Source organism: Amblyomma maculatum, chromosome 1 (assembly GCF_055883805.1).
Source record: "Amblyomma maculatum isolate TAMU_Amacu chromosome 1, ASM5588380v1, whole genome shotgun sequence".
Classification (NCBI taxonomy): domain Eukaryota; kingdom Metazoa; phylum Arthropoda; class Arachnida; order Ixodida; family Ixodidae; genus Amblyomma; species Amblyomma maculatum.
Genome location: NC_139344.1, coordinates 315,756,235 through 315,770,399, shown reverse-complemented (window position 1 = coordinate 315,770,399; position 14,165 = coordinate 315,756,235). Strand labels below are relative to the sequence as shown.

Here is a 14,165-nt window from a genome sequence, read left to right as displayed (position 1 = left end):
CGTCAGTAGTTAGCGCGCCGTCAGTCACGGTCCACATGTGAGCCAAGATGCTGCGCAGCGATAAGGGCGTGTTTATCTTTTGACTTTAGCTTCAACACGAGGGGGGGGGGGAAGCGAACTTGGCAAAGTGCCAGCGCTTGTCCTGTTGGGGAAGCCTCGTTTTCAGTACGTTCGCTTTATCATGCTATGAGCGACTGGGGCAAGCGCTGTCTACTGCCACTCCAATCATCGGAACGCATGATAGCAGCAAGCGGCTTTTGAAGGAACGTTGCTAAAAGCCGGCGTCATGATCGCGGCTGACTCGCGTGCTTCCGTTGACAGCTGATAGATGAAAGGATGGATGGCTATCGCAAAAAAAAAAAAAAAAAAAAAAAAAAAGAAAAAAAAAAGTTTAACTCATAGTGCCCGTCCGAGATCATAGCCTTTCATGGGCGTTGGCTGGGACCGCGCCGAAAGTACTTATCCCTATTTCCAAATTAACAGGGTTGGAATTAACGAGTATTTAGGAGCTACGGAGGTAGCGCAGGAGAGAGAGCAGGCAGCCGCCGCCGCTGCCATGCACTGATCTTGCCACGGCCGCCGTCCCCTTCGTCCAACGCCGCCGGTCGCCACGCCGGTCATGGCGCCCTTTAAGTTTTGCCCACTCTTCCATGGTTTTACCTGGTTCCATCTTCTGTCCCCGTCTTGGACATGCGCAGCCTCTAATTATGCCTTCCAATCGCGGAGGTGTTTCCTTTTTTTTTTTTTTTCTCCCGTGCGATGGTGCGCCAAGCCGCCCAGATGCGGCGGCGCGTAGTTCGAAGTAGCCGTAGCGGAACCGACTCGCATTCGAATTAACGGGCTTTTTTATACACAGATCTCTATGGAGTTTGGCCGGACCAAGTAGTTTCGTTTGAATTATCCGAAAATTTGAATTATCGGGGTTCGAATTAACGAGCTTTCACTGTATTTGATCTACTTGAAACATAATGAAATTTAATTCTTATGTATTAGGATAGAATATTCAGTGCAGAAGCATCGCGCAAGCAATGTTTGCCTGAACTTGCATTTTGGAAAATGTTGAGATGAACTCACTTGGTGGAAATGAAATGAAATTAAAAGGCCATGGTTATCAGGTTTAAATGTTTTTTTTTTTTTTTTTTCCCATTTCAAGCGTTCTTTTACTGCAGTATGGAAAAGTTTGTTGACTGTTAATTTGAATTTTTGCTGCAGATGATTCCCACCGATGCAGTGGAGAAAGAGTTCTGGAGGATTGTCTCTGCCGTTGATGAAGATGTGACGGTGGAGTATGGAGCGGACCTGCACTCAGTGGAACACGGCTCGGGCTTTCCCACAAAGAACAGTGAACTCCTGCCGGGGGACGAGGTGAGTTATGTGTGGCATGTGGCGCATGAAAACAGTGCACACCACTTTAGTGGAATCTGTAAATGCTTAAATCGTGGATGTGACCTGACGTAGGAATGCTGGTGTAGTGTTACTTCAATGCTTCGTTGAAGGTGCTTACATGGTCGTAGGTATCCACTTAGAGCACCTGGTGGGCGCCAATGGTTGCTTCGTGATACCGAGTCACAAGTGGGATATTAAGGGGGGAGGCTACCCTTGAACTCCAACTTTTTTATTTCTTGAGGTATCTGAATGAAATTTTCAGGGTATGCTCATAGTACACACATTTGAAGAACTACTAAGTTTCATGGAGCTGGGCTCATCGGTTCTCAAGTTAGAGGAGTATATCAAGATAGTTTACATAGGTCCCTAGGGGCGGGCCTGGAGAATTTGCAAAATGTGCTAGCAGTGTGAAATTTGTTATGGTCATTCCTGGATAGTTTCCCCAGGGCAAGACAATTCCCTTTTTCCAAATTTCCTCTCTGAAAAATTTTAGTACAGCCCCAAATTTAGTGTTCAAATTTACACCTGACTTAACGATATTTTAATTGACTGCCCCTAATTACACACGAAATATTTTGAAAAAAAAAAACGAATTGTCTTGCCCTCAGAATTTTACTTAGGTATGTAACAAAAAAAACCTCATGAAAATCCAATAAGCGGTTCTTGAGCTATGACTTTCCCTAGCAGCCACACCGTGCAAAAAATTGATTCTGAGAAAACGGCTCTCAAAGGTTGAGAGAACAATAACTTTTTTGTTTCTCAAGTTATCATGATGAAATTTTCAAGACAGGCTCATGACATTAACAAATGAAATACCACCAAGTTTCATAGAATTGTGCACGCTAGTTCTCAAGTTACAGAAGCATATCAAACTGGTGCGAGTAGGTCCTTTATATCAAGCCTGGAGAAATTGTGAAAGGCGCTGGCATTGTGCAGTTTGTCATGCTGATTCCTAGATAGGTTCCTCAGGGCAAGACAAAGCCCTTTTTCTAAATTTTCTTGCTGAAAAATAGCATAGAATTGGATTTTTTGTTATCAATTAGACCAATGTTGATTAACCAAATTAATTATGACAAATCCCAGACATAATATTTTGAATACATGGGCTTGCCTTGCCCTCAAAAATTTATTCAGGTACAGTCGAGCCCACTTATAACGGCCCCACTTAAGACGAACACTCGCAATTATCACGAACAAGTCCGGTGCGGCCGTCAAAATATACATTATGGCTATGGCGCTCCGTCGATCTCGGCTGCAGCGAACATCTGTGCGACTAGCCGATCGGCTACAGCGAACGCCTTGGTGCCGCGGACCACTTTCCACATGCTGAGATCCGTTGATCCTGAGCTCTGCAAGCCGCGACAATCGGCATTCCCGATTCCCCCGCAGCATTTCGCCCTAGCATGGTGGGCGGCGCAGACGCAGCAAGCGGTTTCCCGGTTTATCTGTCGCGGCATCTCGCCAGAGGAACGAGGAGCGGCCCAAACGCGATAAGCGACTTGCCGGGTTATCTTCCGCGGCATAAGCGCCGTAACGAAAAAAAAAAAAAAAAAAGCTAGCCAAGTCAGCACTGAATGCGTGTCGCACCTCGAGGCATCGTGAGCGACCACGCAACGTTTAACACGTTGCACGAAACCATTCAGAGGGCACGACGAGAGATCGTAAATCCGGCGATCGCAAAAATGGTGAAGCCAACAACGACAGCAAACAAAGAGCCGTAGCAGACGACGCTGGGAGGCGGAGACCGACGTGTCAGCGGCCGCAGCAGCCAATAGTAGTCGGCCGATCCCCCGTGTTCTCGCGGAGCGCGCGCTTTGCCCAATCGCAGCCTTGAATTCGAGCGCGGGAAACTTGAAAGCCGCCACGAGGCTCTCAATCGGTAGCAAGCCACGCCTCGACCGCGCCGCCGTCGCCGCCGCCGAGGGTGGCAGAAGAAAGCGCAAGAATTCACAAACAAAACAAGACCAAGATGGCGGCGCTCAGTTCGGCGGGAGAGGTATGGTGCGCGCGCGAAGTTTGGGAATTGTCGGCGCTTGCTCGCTGCTCCGTGGCTGCCGCCGCTTGTTAAATAATTAATTTCGAGTATTTCTACGGCGAGTTGGACATTGATAATTACAGAAATGATAGTTTATAAGACATACTACCGGAATATATAATCTTCCAAAAATCGACTTTTTCGCGATTTTTCGGTTTTCAAAGGTCGCGCCCCCCCTTAAAGGGGGACGTGATCATTGAAAGTCGAAAAATCGTGAAACAGTCTATTTTTGGAAGATTATATATTCCAGTAGTATGTCTTATAAACTACCCTTTCTGTAATTGTCGCTGCAGAAATACTAAAAATTAATTATATAACAAGCGCGTGCCATTCCTTTCCCAACGTACTAAGCGCCACCATCTTGGTCTTGTTTTCTTTGTGAATTCTTGCGCCTTTTTTTGCCACCCTCGGCTATGGTGCTGTAGAATATGGGTAGTAGGTTCAGGGAGCCGCCGCGGGTGAGGCACCTCGTGTCGACGACTCGAGATGGTGCCACCAGAGCATGGGCTTTATGAAACGCGGCTCGCCGCGCCTGGATGCGCGCTCTGCATAGAATAGTAGGAGAAATAAGCAAGCCTCTGTAGTTTAACTTATATCCTGTGAATAGGTGCTGTACACGGAATGTTGGCGAATAAAGAGTAAACGTTTTAGCTACCGACAGCCAATAGCATGATGGTGCGAATGTGCAGACACGAGAATAAATCTCTAATGCTTTGCAAGGCTGGTCACGCTCTATTGTAGCCAATCAGGGCTTACAATAAAAAAATTGGGGCCGTGGGCTAATGCGTATGTCTGTCCCGTACTCTTTCCCCGCTCTTGGCGGTCCCTACCCAACTCCATCCTGAATATACCCCCAATTTCATTTGAAGTGTGGAACAAAATTATTTAAAAATTCGCGGAGGGTCAGTGAGGTTCATCGGCATATTTACACGTGGGAGAGTTTTACAGCTTGTTAAGTGATTATGTTCTGCAAAGAAGGGGCATTTATTGAATGACAAAGCCTCGCGCAACAGTGGGGGTGACGAAAAATGCAGAACGGCAGCCGCGGACTCGCAGACTACTGAGCAGTTGACAAAAGTATGTGTGAATGAGGCAGGAGCAGACGCTGCGAGCAGTGGCGCGCTTTCCAGCACCCACGTGCTGAGAGCAGGGAGCGTGCTCCACGTGACTGTCGCGACCAGTCAGCTCCTAGAAGTGGCTCTGCAAGGCTTTCGCATTTTTACTTTTGTGCATTTGTTTTTTTACCGTACACACGTGGCTTTGATGGGAGGAGTATTGCGGTGAAACAAGCTTTCCAGTGGTACCAAAATTTTCGCGATCAGCGCTACGGGCGTGGAGTTATTACACTCGGAAATCGACCATTTTCGTGGACATTTCGGTCAGTTTTTTGCTACCAGAGGTCACAAAAACAATTTTTAGGCTCATCTTGAGGCTGTTTTCAGAGGATTTTTTTTTTTGCAGTGTGATTAAACAGGCCTTGTAGATTCCGAATCTGATCTTTTATAAAATTTGATGTTTCGTGAAATTTTCACACTTTGATCCCCGCGTCCCCCCTTAAGGCGAAAGCTTTACTTGGCTTAAGAGTGGCGTCCGCATGAAGTAGCAACAAATGAATACCTCATGATTTTGTATCAAAGTTATGACAGAAACATACTTGCAGTGTTCATTGTGGTGTCGTACCATTTCGCTTACCATTTAGCGTCTAAGCTGGAGCCAAGTTTGCAATAGGGATTCGAACCTATGATATATGTACCTGGTAATTGTAACAAAGGTGTGCAACGAAAGCTGAGACACACAATATGTATTTCATCTCCTGAAAAGCTACCAGTTTTCATTTTGGGGAAGGCACACTTTGCCAAACTTTGTGCCAGTCTCTCAGTGATAAAACCATGCCAGGCAGCGCTTTCACACATCTTAACAAGTTTAAGCAGAGTTAAACCCGGCAAAGTTTCTCCTACAAGTAGTAGCTTGTAAGTCTGATGGGGAAAGGTGCTGTAGCTGTCTTGAGGAGCAGTGAGGGGAAAATAAAAGTAATATTCATGCAAATGCAATTATTCCTTATAAGTATCAGGTGTAGCTGAGAAATTTATTTCTGATGTGAAACGGCAACCTTTCTTTTGTTCAGGACTGTGTTCTGTTTACAGGAAAAAAAATTGTTGCTTTTGATATGTTTTGAGAAGCGTCAGATAGTGGTGTGTGAGCTGCTGTGGCAGTGCAGGTTTGCTGTGTTTGTGCTTAATGTTGTGTCTGCCGGTGACTGGAAGCTTTTCAGTGGGCTGCTTTCAGTTTCATAGGCCTCATCCTATTCTCTTTCTTATGTGTGTGTGTGTGTGCGCATATGCCAGGACTACATGAACTCTGGTTGGAACCTGAACAACCTTCCCGTTGTGGATGGCTCTGTGCTACGCCACATCAATGCAGACATCTCTGGCATGAAGGTATGTCTCTTTAGATGGCAGTGCAATGCAGTTTACTTGTTACGTGGAAACTCTATGTATTTCCCAGAACCAGAACGACTGGGGATGCCTACGGGCTCGTCGAGGGTTCGATGATGTCTTGAGCGAGCATCTTGTCAACCTCCTTTTGGATTACTTGGCGTTCTGCACCTGATACGCGATAAGGGCGGCGATGAACAGGAGCAGCATCGCCGGTGTTTATGCAATGTTGCACAAGAGTGGTTCGAGACAATGGGCGTTGACCGAAATCAAAAATGTCACTGAAAGATGCCAGCAGACGAAAGAGTGCATGAGTTTGTGGAGAGAAAGGTCCGGATTGATCATCTTGGCGTTGTCTTAGAGTCTGGAAACTTCAGATAAGGAGCAGTCAGAGGAGGGCATTAAACCGGTGGCCACAACAGAGATATCGCATTAATTCGCAGGACACAGAGTGGCGAGCGAGATGTCTTGCGGGAGGGGCTCGATTTGCGACGCAGAGTTCAAAACAAGGAGGCATGTTTGGTTCACAGTCATTGTGACGACAGTATGAGCAAGGGCAACGCTTCGGGTTAGGGGAGCATCAAGGGTTGGGGTAACGATATAGCGTCCATCGGGAATAAAGGGTACAGAGCAGAATGTAACATAAGTTGCCGCTTCAGGTGGCAGGCGGACAAAGTCGACGCTACAAAGGCAGTGCAGAACAGGAGAGGGTGGGTCGAAAGGAGAGGGGAGGTCAAGTTCAACGACGCTTGTAGCACAGTCTATGATGGCTGCATGGTCAGAAAGAAAGTCGAGGCCAAGAATGATGTCTTGAGGACAATGCTGCAGAACTGTGAAGAGGACAGTAGTATGGCGGCCAGAAATCGTTACGCGGGCAGAGCACAAGCCAATGACCTTTGACGTTGCTCCATCTGCAACACGCACAACCTAAATAGGGGCAGGGGTCAGCACTTTTCACAAGTGAGAACGGAGTTCTGGGCTCATGACAGAAACTTGCGCACCGGTGTCAATGAGGGCTTGAACGGCTGTGCCATCCACGAGCACGGTGAGCAAATTACGGCACGTACGAAGAGCTAGACGGGGATTTGAGATAGTGGTCTCTACCGCAGCATCACCTCACGATGCTGCAGCGCCTAGTTTTCCGTTGGGGAGCGGCTATATGGACTGGGAGATGAAAAGCGACAGCGATGGGGCGAACGGGACTGACGGCTGTGGGGGGAGGGTGATCGGTTGAGGCGTGAAGACTCGGAATCAGCGGCTGTGCTTGAAGGGTCGTAACAAGGTGAGAAGGGACGAGAGCGGTTATCGTAGATAGATGAGGGCGGAAGGTGGGACCTTTGTGGTATGGGGGTATTACTCCCGCAAGAATGCGCCACGAGGGGACTAGACGCTACAGTCGCCTTCTAGCCCCGACGTGCCAGCCCTAGCAGACAGAGCTGTGACCCCCAACCCGCGGTGCGAGAAATCGCCACTGCGGCGGGTTCGGGCCAGAGGGGACAAACACCGAGTTACGTACTCGAACAGAGTTTATTGCACTGCTCGAGTACACGGCAAAGGAATAGCAATTAAGAACAACCACCGTGTAGCGAGCGAACGCCGCGTACGGGGGTGAAATAACAACCACCTAATAGGGAAGCGCGTCAAGTAGGTGAGAGGAAGTGTCTGCTCACCTGACACGGCTTCTCGCTCACATCCCGTTGCGGTAAGAGCCTACGGTCAGCGGGCGATTCTCGGTGACGGCGGTGGTCTCCTCGGCGGAAATCATGAACCGCGCGCTGCGCGCCCATTCGCCGAAGACCCCAGCGAGTTGCTACAGTCGCGCTCCTCGACACGGAACGGGAGAGGAGGTCTCCCGGTTACGCCGGCAGGAAAGAGGGAAGCCCGCGGCAGCGTCGCCGCAGTCCCGGGAGGTGGCGGGGGGTGGCCAGCGTGCCCTCTCCTCCGCCAACCTCTCTGCCAGCGCGCGTAATCACGCGTGTTAATTACGCGCGGGCGTTATCATGGAGGAAGGGGATTGTGAATCCCCACATCCCCCCCTCCTTAAAACCGCCTTACGGCTAAAAGTAGTCACGTTCACCGAGGGATATATCGAGGGGGCCGGCTAAACGCCGTTTAACTTTTAAACACAAAGAAAACCGTTTAAACCCAAAGAAAAGTGCCAATATATAAAAAGTTGCAGACAGCTCACAGCCACGGTTGTCGGAGGGGGGAGGCAAGGCCGACGACCACAGGAGACGACCTTGGAGCTGGGGACACACGTGCGGCGGCCGCAGGTCCCGCTTCTTCACCGTCACCGGGCCAGCCTTGGAAGTGTCGATGGCTGCAGGCGCGGTGCTCCATTCATCTTTGGTCAGCCAGGGAAGCCTACCGGGGGACGGGCAGGAACTGCGTCTTCGCGTTGCGTAGCGTGTTGTAGGCCCCCCTCAGCGGGTCGTCCGCTCGCTCCCGGCCGGCCTCTTTTCCCTCCGTCGTTGACGCCGCCGGTGGCGAGGGCAGCGGGGCGCCAAGCTGCTCCCGCTGGTGAAGTCACGGCCGCGAGCACCGAACGGCGCCAAGGCGGGCTCTTTGCTGCAGCTTTCGTCGTGCTAGACGCAGGGGCCCGTTCCACGAACTCCGGCTGGCTCGCTCCGTAGCCGACCGGAAACCGTTTGTCTTGGCCCGGTTGACGGTGACAGCAGGCCCTGGGTGCAGGAACGCGGCCACTCCTTGGACAGCTTACCCCTCGCTGCTGCAACGGTTGTCGTGGCCTCCGCCGCCTCCCCTCCTTGCTGGCTGCAGTGCTGTCTTTTCCCTAGTTACATTTTTTTCTTTTTCAAATCTACCCCCGCTCGATCTTTTCCAAGAGAAAGCGCGTGCTTGCTCTGGAAGTAAAATGCGCTGAATATTAACAGAGCGTCCCATCCATATTCAGCACAAGAAATTACTCCCTGCGCGTTGGTCAGAGGTACGTCTGCCGTGGGCGCAAGTCGTAACGAGGCGCGATGCTCGAAATCCCAAGCATTGCCTCTCGCTGCAGCTACCTACTGGTGGGGGAGTGCGTCCTCCTCGGGCCACGCAGCGGGGCTCGGATTGCGGTGCGCTTTGTGAAAGTCTAGCTCCGCCATCTTTGCTTGCAGCTCTGTCGCGCGTCGGCGTGTGCCCAACGCGGCAACCGTGGCGTTGTTGCGAACTTATAGAGCAAGTTCTACCCATTCGACAACGTCACCATGCACATCACTAAGCAGCGAAATGACACAACTTGAAGAAAAGTCTAAGGGCCGTTCGCATGCTCAGCGATGCACATGTGCGATATAGCTCGTCTCAGCGTGACCAACCTCGAAGGACTCACGTGTATCCTTCGCGTGGGGAAAGGATTGCGCAAGGTGCTGTAGGAGTACAGACGGCAAGGATCCAACGCGCTCACAGCAATACAAGCTGTGTAGCGCCCGCACAGGCAGCAATACCAGCGTGCCTTTTGTGCGCCGCGGCCGCGCCGCTCGGCTCCCAGAGCCCGTCGAACACTGGTCGACAAAAATAAAAAGAAAAAGGATCCTACCGCTTTCTTCCTAAAGCTCCCTTAAGGCTGACTAGGCTCCCCACTGCACTGATGCAATTAAAATGGTCACCACTCAGAGAAGCCGGGTAGGCCGCCCCTTCTCTGAGGCTGCGAGCTATCGCGACGAACTGGATAATAGGCGCGGCAGAAAGGATAGTAATAACACTTTTCATGCCATCAACGTGCGCGTGCAAAAGTACATACGCTACAACGCTGACCGTCCTCACGTAGAGCATGGTAAGTCAAAACACTACGAGAGAATGCCCATCACACCAGTATCCGCGCGTCACCCTGCTACAGAGCGGTGGAGTCGTGTGAGATCCTGCTCTCGCAGAAAATTACAAGATCACAGTGGCTAGCGTCAGCTCCTGATCTCTCGCAATAGTTAAGGTGGTTTTGCTTGCTTGCCGTTGTGCAATCACCACTGCAGTATTAGAAGATACTGAAAAGTCAGTCCTGCTCACTGCCATGGCTAGTCTATGTGTCGGCGTCGTAGGCACACAGACACTCGATTTGTCACACCTCTGGCCCCACGTTGGGCGCCAAGATATGGGGGTATTACTCCCGCAAGAATGCGCCACGAGGGGACTAGACGCTACAGTCGCCTTCTAGCCCCGACGTGCCAGCCCTAGCAGACAGAGCTGTGACCCCCAACCCGCGGTGCGAGAAATCGCCACTGCGGCGGGTTCGGGCCAGAGGGGACAAACACCGAGTTACGTACTCGAACAGAGTTTATTGCACTGCTCGAGTACACGGCAAAGGAATAGCAATTAAGAACAACCACCGTGTAGCGAGTGAACGCCGCGTACGGGGGTGAAATAACAACCACCTAATAGGGAAGCGCGTCAAGTAGGTGAGAGGAAGTGTCTGCTCACCTGACACAGCTTCTCGCTCACATCCCGTTGCGGTAAGAGCCTACGGTCAGTGGGCGATTCTCAGTGACGGCGGTGGTCTCCTCGGCGGAAATCATGAACCGCGCGCTGCGCGCCCATTCGCCGAAGACCCCAGCGAGTTGCTACAGTCGCGCTCCTCGACACGGAACGGGAGAGGAGGTCTCCCGGTTACGCCGGCAGGAAAGAGGGAAGCCCGCGGCAGCGTTGCCGCAGTCCCGGGAGGCGGCGGGGGGTGGCCAGCGTGCCCTCTCCTCCGCCAACCTCTCTGCCAGCGCGCGTAATCACGCGTGTTAATTACGCGCGGGCTTTATCATGGAGGAAGGGGATTGTGAATCCCCACAGTGGCTGGAACCAACGATTCCGGCAATGACGGGCGATATGGTGGACGCAGGAGCAAGCAAAAGAAATAGGTCGGTTATCGGATGTGTGCCATTCGTTTGGATTAAGTCAACGCGGGGCAGCATAGGCAGGTCGACCAGAATAAAGGTTGCGAACATCGGGGTTATAAGCAAGCCGGCCAGGATAAGCTGTGCGAACGTCTGTGTCATAAGGAGGTCGACCAGGATAAACTGCGCGAATGTCGGCGACAGGGGGCGGGCTGACAGCAGCAACCAAGTTGAGTCCCAAGGTAGCGAGCTCTTGGCAGACAACGGCCTGAATTAGGGGAACGTCCGGGTGGTGACCGTCGGTCAAATGTGGCAGCAAGGTAGTGGGATCAAGTAGGGATCAAGTAGTGTAGTTCGAATTATCGAGGTTTGAATTAACGAGCTTTCACTGTATTTGATTGTTGTAACCGATAGTATGATATGACACCATTGTAATACATAAGTGGTTTATTTTACCATAGAACACATAGCAAACCTGACAGTGCAGCGGTTGCCCATTCTTATATGCGATATGTTGTTAAAACCGGTATTGTGATATATGGGTTTGACTGTAGTGTGTCGGGTTTTCTCACTTTATTGCACTTCATTCTGGAATGTTTTGCACTGCAGCTGAAACTATGAGGCTGCATTAATCTTGGCCTTTTCTCTTTTTTTTTTTTTTTTTCCAAGTCTCAGGTGTGTTAAGGGAAGCTGTTTAACATCTGGAATGGTAAATTTTGGCTGTTGTCAGAAATTGTGGGGGACAATGTCGCACACTCTACTTAGGGGGGCGATTCCTTCACTTTGTTTTTCTTCTTTTTTCTGGTTTGTGGTAGATTCCATGGATGTATGTGGGCATGTGTTTTGCCACATTTTGCTGGCACAATGAAGACCACTGGAGCTACTCCATCAACTACTTGCACTGGTGAGCATTCTGGCAGTTACAATGGTTCATTTATTTAGTGGAGTAATATGGCTTTGCTTAACTCTTTCCGTTACCAGAGGGAAAATGGCTGTTATAATAGGTTTCTGACGAAATTTTTTATTGCCAATTATACGAAAGATAAAAATAAGTAAAATACATACCAATGATAGAAATGGAATGCACGCTCGAAAAGCATTCCTTTTAACACAAATACTCAGTGGGAATTTTTTGGGGAAAAAAAAAAATCGGAAGGACAATATTAGTGATGGGATAAAAAAAAATTCAATTTATAAGATAATTCGTAGAAAATTAGTAAAATAAGTTCTAGAACATACAAAACGTTTCAATTTTTTTAAAAATCTTGCCAGCAAAATTTTCATTTCGTAAACACAAACGTTTTATGAGGTAAAAATTTTTTTCTCATACTGCTTGCAAAAGGCTCACTTCACCTTCGATTTGGAATAACTTTTACTCTCCAAGAAAAACAACTCTTACTTAAAAGCAGATTTCGTTTTACGTAAAGGGTAGTAACAATACTTTGAGTTTTTCTCAGTTTCAACTAAGATTGCTTTTGAGAACGCCGGAAAAAAGATTACAGGAACAAAAACTATAGCCGCCCTGACATTTTTGCCGAACTCTTGATACGAAAATTTGAAATAAAATGCTATTAAATCAGATAAAATATGCTGATATTTTTATTTACTAAAAGCCTCATCACATAGCATTCAGTGGCTGTACTGCTGCAATACATTGTGGGCGAACTCGTGAGCTTCGACAATGTACAGGCGCGAAAGTGAACCTGCCACGGCGGGTTTGCTGAATTACTGCGTTTTGTGAATGCTTCACCACATAGCCTTTACTATTCCTGCGTTGAAGCATCCTCAAATAGTGTCAGGGCGAATAAAGTCCGAAAAATATAGCAATCAGCCACAATTCATTTGAAATTTTAGGTGCTCATGTATGTTAGCTCTATGGAGTATATCGCGGTGCCTCAAAAAATCTGTACAGTCAAGCACATCTGTCGGTGACTGTAAATGCATACTTGTTGGTGCTCAGGTATATGGAATTTAGAACTACCACGGTAAAAAACAGTTTGAAGACATCAGCTGCCTTGACAAACCTTATACTGATGCTCCTTAGCAGCCAGAAGGCCTGCTACGAAGTGCCAATCATATGTCTGTGCGCTGAGTGATAGTCCGCCAAAACAAAATTCTTCTTCGGGATATCAGGATGACAACTCCCCATTTGTTGCCGGGCGCTACAGATGAGAAAAATGTCAATCATGACGTAATTACATTGTGTGAACGAGCTCCAAGGAAGAGCAAACAAATGAGAGGCAGAAACCGAAATGTACACACATGCAGCCGCCAACGTTCCAGGCTGTTGTTGCTCAGTTTGAATATTGGAATAAAAATCCGAGGTTGCCACATCGTCTTTCGAGCCACTGCTTCTGATAGCATCCAGTAACTCTGCTCCAGAGGCAATAAGTTCGTCTGAAATAGATTTTTTTGTGAGCGAGCGCTGTTCTCGAAATTGATGCTGTGTTGGAAGCATGCCACACCGCAACCTGAACCTCAGAGGCGGTTGAAAAATAGCCGCCACGCGGGAAGAAATGCAAACCACGCAGAAAACAAAAATATGGTGCCTGAAGTGCAGACTAGACGGCACAAGTCCGTTACGGCACTGGTGGCTTGAAATTTAAACTTCGTTTCTTGATCACTAGTGATCGAATCACAGTGGTGTGGTAACGAAAGATTTAAAATACAACAATTCTTTTTCTTTTCCCAGCTTTCTGCAGGGGCGGCAGAAAATTAGATGGGCGGATGAGGTTAAGAAGTTCGCAGTGGTCCAGTGGATGCAGCTAGCACTGAACCGGGGTAATTGGAGAAGTATGGGAGAGGCCTTTGCCCTGCAGTGGGTATAGTCAGGCTGCTGCTGCTGCTGCTGCTGCTGCTGATGATGATGATGAACTTCATAAAGTCTGCACTTATCCTGCTGCCCATTTGCTTCTGTCTTGGCCAGATATTTTGTTTCTAAACCAAGCTGAAAATGAATCGGGTTTGTAGCAGCACTCACTGTGCTGCTACAATCATTGCTACGTAAAAGCCAATACAGTGAATTTTGAGCCGATGCGGCACCGTTAACCTTATTTATCTGACCTCGGCTGCTATTCTTTTGCACGCCTGTAAATTGAGCCAAACAAAAAGCTTGAAATGAAACAACTCCATGGCATGAATTAAGCAACATTAAAATGAATCTCAAATGTAGCCTATCATCAGCCTAAACCTGGAGCTTTGTTTGAATTAATTGAAAATGCAAATTATTTGTTTCCTTGTTACTGTACTCGTTTTAATTTAAGAGTCTTTTGTTTGTTATGTGCACGCACAGCAGCCTGCAGCAGCATTTTCCCTTTCTCTCAGGGGTGAGCCAAAGACTTGGTACGGCGTTCCAGGTGGCAAGGCAGAGGTCTTTGAAGATGCCATGCGCTGTGCAGCCCCCGAATTGTTCCAGGCGCAACCTGACCTCCTCCACCAGTTGGTCACCATTATGAACCCCAATATCCTCCAGGCTTCAGGAGTACCCGTGAGTAG

At 48.9% G+C, this 14,165-nt stretch overlaps 1 protein-coding gene across 5 annotated transcripts in view; it reads left to right on the top strand.

Annotated features, from left to right (window-relative positions):
• The window catches only part of Kdm5 (Lysine demethylase 5), a 155,568-nt gene that overhangs the window by 28,976 nt on the left and 112,427 nt on the right, over positions 1 to 14,165 (top strand). For all 5 annotated transcript variants that reach the window (XM_084605930.1, XM_084605799.1, XM_084605861.1 and 2 more), the window contains 4 exons: positions 1,213 to 1,365; positions 5,767 to 5,859; positions 11,486 to 11,574; positions 13,995 to 14,157. In XM_084605930.1, the coding sequence (XP_084462056.1) occupies positions 1,213 to 1,365; positions 5,767 to 5,859; positions 11,486 to 11,574; positions 13,995 to 14,157 (498 nt within the window). The remainder of the gene's footprint in view (positions 1 to 1,212; positions 1,366 to 5,766; positions 5,860 to 11,485; positions 11,575 to 13,994; positions 14,158 to 14,165) is intronic.